The sequence below is a fragment of the Alligator mississippiensis genome, chromosome 7 (genome assembly GCF_030867095.1).
Source record: "Alligator mississippiensis isolate rAllMis1 chromosome 7, rAllMis1, whole genome shotgun sequence".
In the NCBI taxonomy this organism is placed as follows: Eukaryota; Metazoa; Chordata; order Crocodylia; family Alligatoridae; genus Alligator; species Alligator mississippiensis.
Window position 1 is genome coordinate 15,724,146 of NC_081830.1, and position 7,982 is coordinate 15,732,127.

The following is a 7,982-nucleotide window of genomic DNA, read 5'->3' on the forward strand; positions in this document are numbered from 1 at the left end:
GAATTTCAATAATAAAAATATTTGACATCATTCTGTTAGTATGGGGGAAAAACACTATTTCACTAAAACGACTGATAAGTGTTCATTATGTTTCTAAAGTCATTAATATCACACAGACATGTGTCAAAGTGTATGTCTAAATCTTAGATATAGATGACATCTTCAAGTGGATTTCACATGAGCTGAGGACAGTGGTACAACGTCAACACATCATTAAGTTATCCATGTTGTATGTTTTCTATGTTTCTGCCAAGAAAAAAAGCTCAGCACTGGATATTTGAAAATTAGTTTATGTTTCCCCCCTCAACATCTTTTTCAAGATTGCCTTGACCTCTGTGTTTCTCAGTGTGTAGATAAAAGGGTTTAGCAATGGAGTAACAGCAGTGTTCAAGATGGTGACTATTTTGGTTAGTTCCAGTGAGGCCTCCATTGATGGCTTGACATGCAAGAAAATGGTTGATCCATACCATATAATGACAACAGTGAGATGAGAAGAACAAGTGGAAAAAGCCCTTTGCCGACCTTTGGCTGATGGGATTCTTAAAATTGTGGATATGATATAAATGTAGGAGACCAAGGTTATCACACAGGAGCCCAGGATGACAATGGCAAACATGATGAAACATACCATGTTAACAAGGTAGGTGTCTGTGCAGGACAGAATTATCCAGGGGGATATGTCACAAAAGAAGTGATTAATAACATTAGGGCCACAGAAGGACAACCTGGAGATCAGAGATGCCGGAACAGAAATAACCAGGAAACCACCCACCCAAGAACCCATGGCCATCTGGATGGAAAGGATGCTGTTCATGATAGTACTATAGCGCAGTGGGTAGCAAATAGCCAAATACCGGTCATAGGCCATGACAGCCAGGAGGAAATATTCTACGCAACCAAAAGAGAAGACAAAGTACATCTGCAGGAGGCATCCAGTGAAGGAGATGGATTTGCTTTGGGACATCAGGTTGGCCAGGGTCTTAGGAACACAGGCTGTGGTAAACCAGATCTCCAGAAGGGCAAAGTTGCAGAGGAAGTAGTACATGGGTGTTTGAAGGCGTGGGTGCGTTCTGACAAGGACAATGATGGCAACATTTCCCATGACTGTCAGGGAATACACAAAAAGGAAGAACACGAAGAGGGACACCTGTGAATACCAAGACCCTGGGAATCCCAGGAGGATGAACTCTTCCACACTTGTGTTGTTTTCTACTTTCATTGAGCCGGAGTGTTCTGCCTGCCAAAATACATAGATCAATTTAACAAAGACAATTAAACCCACAGCCCAATTTTGTAATACAGAGGTCATCATAGATTGGGACCTGTTTATCAGGTTTTGTTTCTTTTCTAACATATCCAAGTTGAAGGGTCAAGATGGTTTTTTGCTATTGGAAGTATTTTTAAAAAGGAGCCTACTGGACTTTGGCAACCAACACCCACTGATGTCTGATGTGAGCTAATGTCTAAATACCTTAAATCTCAGAATCTGCAAACAGATGCTTTTCATAAACAAATTCACTTCGTGCCATAACCAACCTACAGTAATATCAAAGACTAAAGCAAAGCTTCATATTCAAACTAGTTACATTTTTTTAACTCCACTACTCGTACGGAGAGGCAGTTTGAGAAGCCTTATTGCTGTGACAGTTTCTATCTTCCCTCTTAAATATCTTCACAAGCATTTTATATCCATTTGTTTTTATACAGCAATGCCCTAGAACTTAAATAGGTCTTCCCCACCTTGTCTTTATATCCTGAACGTGTATATAAACAGCAATTAGATTCTCTCCCCACACTTGTTTTGCTAAGTGGAGACAAGTCAAGCTCTTTTCATCTCTTCGAGTAGGTTTTACGTTCCTTTGGCCATCTAGTAGCCTATCTGTGTACCTGTTCTAGTTTGAATGTATCTTTCTTGAATCTAGACCACTATGGGCATGTATAGGTCACAGCTACTTGTCCCTGGGGAATCCGCATACCATGCACACTTGACTTGTGGCAAATTACCCACAGGGGAGGCTGGGGCCAGCACTGGGGTGGCCCCAGCAGCCTTACCCGGGGTCCTGGGAGCCTCCTGAGGCTGCAGCAGCATCTACTCTGTCACATGGAGCCTGACTGGCAGCTGGAGCATGGCTCAGGGCAGCCCGGCTCTGCTTTTGAGTGGCGCATGCTGCCTGTGTGTGCACTGCTCCGCTTCTTTTTTCTCCATGGTGGGTTTTTTTTAACTTTGGATATCCAAGGGGTCTGGAGAAAAAATGTGGAGCAACGCACACATGGACAGTGTGTCATTGCAGTATGGAGGACATCTAAATGTGAGGTATGTGGCACTGCAGACATATTTGAGGCACCACATACCACACAGCCGTGCTCATCTGGACACGGCCTATGATTACAAACATAAAATATTACCAGTGTCTTGCACAATGGCATTAATACTTCCTTATCTCTATTGAAAATCTCACCTAATACCTTACTTAATTCTACTCTGTCTCACGTATCTCTACTGACTTTAATCCTAAGGATCTCTAATACAGCCTTAGAATTAAATCTGCCTTTTTCCCAGCAATGACCAAATGTTGCCTTTTCCTGTTGGTTGCTCCACTGTGAAAAATTAGTAGACCTGATAGTTTTCCTTCAAAAGAGTTGTATGAATCTTGACTTTTCTCTATCCTGCTGAACAATACTCCTTCAGTTTTTTTGGAAGCTGTGTACTACACATATATATATATATATATATATACAGTGACTTTATTATATATATATATAGAGAGAGAGAGAGAGAGAGAGAGTGTATGTATGTATATGTGTGTAGATAGATAGATATATATCTATACTCAAAAGGAGTTTAGATATATCTATCTACACACACACACACACATAATAGTTTGCTTGCATTTAAAAAATAAGTATCCATGCATGAAATGGCATTTGAAGTGTTTGCAAAGACCCTCTTACAATTTCATATGTCCAGTTTCTTTTCAGCCAGTTGCCGCCTCAAATGTTTCAATTTGAAGGAAACTTTTTTGTCAGTTCATGCACTGACACTTCATTTTTTTTTCCACCAAAAGATTCTTCTAGGTTTGCACCATGAATTAACTGCAGTAAGGATGAGAAGAGAACCTAGGCATGACCACGCTTTTGGTCTACCACCTTTTCTCTAGGCCTCAGGAGAAAAGAAAAAAGCAACCCCTTTATCAGATTCATGAATAAAAATTATACACTGGTAACATATCCTCAGCAGATGTAAATCAGTCATAGCTGCACTTCATATAATAGGGCCAGAATCCCCAGCGGGTGTACCTCCATTGGTATCAAAGGGGATATTTCAGACAATGACCAGATTCCTGGCAGTGGTAAAGCAGTTGAGCTCTACCTAAGTCATTGGGACTATGCAGGTTCACATTAGCTGAAGATTAAACCTAATATCTTTACTACTTTTTAATTAATGCTCACAGACACATCCAATGTATCAACTTATATATTCATTTTGAAATGCAGAATTGTTTTAACATCAATGGGAATTTAGTCAATGGATACATAGGTCTCTAATCTGCTCTCATGTTTGCAAAGTTTCCATCAAAGTTAATTGCACTGACTAGCAAAATAAGCAAGGCTTTTCCAGGCTTGGTTTTTTTTTCCCTTTGTGCAGTCACAAAAGCACTGAGATTCCAGTAAGACTGGGAAAACAAATAGCGTAGAAAAACATACTCACTCTGGTAAGGTTTTCAACTGTCCTGGGAACATTGGATTTGAAATAAAACATAAAACCTGTTCCTTTCTTTTGGTCAGAAAAAAAGGAGAGAACTTTCCTAGCGGCTTAAAATAAAACCTTCTGAAATGGGTTGAAAAGGCATTTATACTGATGGCATCGTCCATACAAGGTAACTGAAAGCATAGCCAATAAAATCATCAGGAGAAAAAAAGCATCTATCTATCTATCTATCTATCTATCTATCTATCTATCTATCTATCTATCTATCTATCTATCTATCTATCTATCTATCTATTATTATGTTATTGGTTAGATTCTAGACTCCTTTGACTTTAACAAAGCTAAATTATATTCTATTTTGTCTCAAAAGTCCATCTCTACAATATACCAGTTTTCAAATGAGGCAGGGCTATTTCATCTGCTCTCACAATGCCCTTGGGCTTTCATCTCCCTCGAGGGTTAGGGTCTTTCCCAGTTATGGTGTCATCAAAACAATGGCACAAGAAGTAACCCAGGAGAGGCGGCTCATAATAGAAATTAATTTGGATTCTCCTATAGAGGCAGAGATTTACCAGATCCTGTATTTATGTTCTTGCATTTCTTTATGTAGCAACTATATACAGAGGGTTGAAATGTGGAAAGACATTGTGAACTGGACGCACATCTCCCTTAGATCTCTTGGAAAATTGCAACACAAAATGCCTACACTGAAATCATTCCATTGATTTTAGTGGGGTTTGGGTCATGCTCTAAATCCATGAGATCTCCTCCATTTTTGCATGGTCTTTCGTTCAGATCCTCAAAAATTCAGAAGCTCGTGTAGCTCCATTAGGTGGACCTCTGCTGATTCACACCAGCTCAGAATCTAACTCTAAAACAGGGTCCTATCAAACCCCATATTTTGTAGTGATATGGTTTCCTGTTGAACTCTAGGCAAGCACTGCAATATAATAGTTGTGAATCCAAAATGGCTGTCTGGCTTGGGTTAATAATGCCTAAAGTCAGAAACAAAAAAGCAACTAAAGGAGGAATTATACTTCCCATTGTACATGTAACTGGACATTTCCTGTCTATCTGCCTAGCTGTTTTTGACCCCTGCTTTATGCTTTAGGCACAGGGGAGCTCACTCAATCCCTAGTGTGGTCCTATATGCTAGATTGGGCTTGCAGGGCAAACCAGGACATCATGGGGCCAGCATGGGGCCAATAAGGGTGGCATGGAGCTGCTTGGGATGGTGTCATGCTTATTGGGGCAGCATGGGACCTTTGCAGGAGGTGTAGGGCAATGTGGGGCTGGGTGCAATGGTGTGGTGCCTGATGCCAGTGTGTGAGACCCAGGTGATTCACAGATTCATAGATGTTAGGGTCGGAAGGGACCTCAATAGATCATCGAGTCTGACCCCCTGCATAGGCAGGAAAGAGTGCTGGGTCTAGATGACCCCAGCTAGATACTCATCTAACCTCCTCTTGAAGACCCCCAGGGTAGGGGAGAGCACCACCTCTCTTGGGAGCCTGTTCCAGACCTTGGCCACTCGAACTGTGAAGAAGTTCTTCCTAATGTCCAATCTAAATCTGCTCTCTGCTATCTTGTGCCCATTATTTCTTGTAACCCCCGGGGGAGCCTTGGTGAATAAATACTCACCAATTCCCTTCTGTGCCCCTGTGATGAACTTATAGGCAGCCGCAAGGTCGCCTCTCAACCTTCTCTTGTGGAGGCTGAAAAGGTCCAGTTTCTCTAGTCTCTCCTCGTAGGGCTTGGTCTGCAAGCTCTTAACCATACGAGTGGCCCTTCTCTGGACCCTCTCCAGGTTATCCGCATCCTTCTTGAAGTGCGGCGCCCAGAATTGCACGCAGTACTCCAACTGCAGTCTGACCAGCGCCCGATAGAGGGGAAGTATCACCTCCTTGGACCTATTCGTCATGCATCTGCTGATGCACGATAAAGTGTCATTGGCTTTTCTGATGGCTTCGTCACACTGCCGGCTCATGTTCATCTTGGAGTCCACTAGGACTCCAAGATCCCTTTCCACCTCTGTGCCACCCAGCAGGTCATTTCCTAGGCTGTAGGTATGCTGGACATTTTTCCTCCCTAGGTGCAGCACTTTGCATTTCTCCTTGTTGAACTGCATCCTGTTGTTTTCTGCCCACTTGTCTAACCTGTCCAGGTCTGCCTGCAGCTGTTCCCTGCCCTCCGGCATGTCCACTTCTCCCCATAGCTTTGTGTCATCTGCAAACTTGGACAGAGTACATTTCACTCCCTCGTCCAAGTCACTGATGAAGACATTAAAGAGTATCGGTCCAAGGACCGAGCCCTGCGGGACCCCACTGACCACACCTTCCAGGTCGAAACCAACCCATCCACCACAACTCTCTGTGTGCGACCCTCCAGCCAATTCTCCACCCACCGGACTGTGTAGTCATCCAAGTCACAGCCTCTTAACTTGTTCACCAGTATGGGGTGGGATACCGTATCAAAGGCCTTCCTGAAGTCTAAGTATACGACATCCACCCCTCCTCCTGTGTCCAGGAGTTTCGTAACCTGGTCATAAAAAGAGACTAGATTGGTCAGGCACGATCTGCCTGCCATGAACCCGTGCTGGTTTCCCCTCAGCATAATTTGTCCTGCTGGGCTCTCACAATAGAGCCTTGATAATTTTTTCAAAGACTTTGCCAAGGATGGAGGTGAGACTGACTGGCCTATAGTTGCCCGGGTCCTCCTTCCTCCTCTTTTTGAAAATGGGGACCACATTGGCCCTTTTCCAGTCCTCCCAGACATGGCCTGTGCTCCACGAATGTTCGAATATTCCTGCCAGTGGCTCTGCAATGACGTTGGCCAGTGCCTTCAGCACCCTCGGATGAAGCTCATCCGGGCCTGCCGACTTAAAGGCATCCAGTTCTTCCAAGTGACTCTGCACCATCTCAGGGTCTATGCATGGTAGTCTGGCGCCTTGCTGCTGCCTCTCTACAACCCCAGTGAGAGACTTGTCGTGTCCCTCACTTAGGAACACTGAGGCAAAGAACTCATCGAGGAGTTCAGCCTTGTCCCCCCTGTCCATCACCAATTGTTTCTGCCCATTTAGCAGGGGTCCTATTCCTCCCTGGGCCTTCCTTTTACTCCCTATATATCTAAAAAACAATTTCTTGTTGTCTTTTACTTGGGTTGCCATCCTCAGCTCCATGGTAGCTTTGGCCCGCTTAACTGCCTCCCTACAAGCACGAGCAGAGGAGGTATATTCATCTTTAGTGATCTCACCCTGTTTCCACTTTTTATGTGCTCCCCTTTTGGCCCTTAGGCTGCCCTGGATTTCTCTGGTCAGCCAGGGAAGACTCCTGGCCCCTTTCCCCCTTTTGCCTCGCTTGGGGATCGTCTTGCTTTCTGCACGAAGGATCGTTTCCTTAAGGCACAGCCACCCTTCATGGGCTCCCATCCTTTCAAAACTCCTACTCTGTAGCGCGTCCTTGACTAATCGCCTGAGTTCATTGAGATCAGCTTTCCCAAAGTCTAGCACTTTCACCCTACTAGTTACCTTACCCACGCAACGTCTTATGGTGAATTCTATTATTAGGTGATCACTGTCCCCCAGATGGCTACCGATCTGTAGGTCCCCTACCATGTCATCCCCCATTGCCAATACCAGATCCAGTATGGCATTCCCCCTAGTGGGACCGTGTACCTCCTGCATCAGGTGGAGGTCCTGTACACAGGTTAGAAACCTGTGTGAACGGTGGGACTTTGCTGTCTGTGACTCCCAGCAGATGTCCGGGTAGTTTAGGTCCCCCATGACTACCACCTCTTTAGCTTTTATGGTTTCTGAGAGTTGCCTCAGGAGCCCCGAATCTCTTTCTTCCCCTTGATGTGGGGGTCTGTAGTAGGCCCCTACCACCAAATCCCTTTCTCCTTGCCCCCCATGTAGCCTAACCCACAATCCTTCTACTTCCTCATCCTTGGATTCTGTCTTGATGAGGGTTGATGTATATTGCTCACTGACATAGAGTGCAACCCCTCCCCCTTTCTTCCCCACCCTGTCCTTTCTGTACAATCTATAGCCCTCAATATGTACTGCCCAGTCGTGGGATGAATCCCACCAGGTTTCTGTTAGCCCCCACTAAGTCATAGGTGTTTAGTGCAAGCAGGAGCGCTAGTTCATCCTGCTTGTTTCCCATGCTCCTAGCATTAGTATATAGGCACTTGAGCCCTGCGACTGGTGCCTTTGCTGTCCCCCTGCTCCGAGTCCCAACGGGCCTGTTGTTTCTTAACTTCTCGTTTCTTACCT

The 7,982-nt window shown here is 44.5% G+C and overlaps 1 protein-coding gene across 1 annotated transcript; it reads right to left on the reverse strand.

Annotated features, from left to right (window-relative positions):
* Positions 1-289: 289 nt before the first annotated feature.
* LOC132251832 (olfactory receptor 6F1-like) lies at positions 290-1,219 on the reverse strand. Its single transcript, XM_059731754.1, has one exon. It carries the CDS (start codon positions 1,217-1,219, stop codon positions 290-292), a length of 930 nt encoding a protein of 309 aa, XP_059587737.1.
* Positions 1,220-7,982: the final 6,763 nt, after the last annotated feature.

Coding starts and splice junctions, on each gene's coding strand:
- LOC132251832 (XM_059731754.1), bottom strand. CDS start 1,219: ATGAAAGTAGAAAACAACACAAGTGTGGAAGAGTTCATCCTCCTGGGA.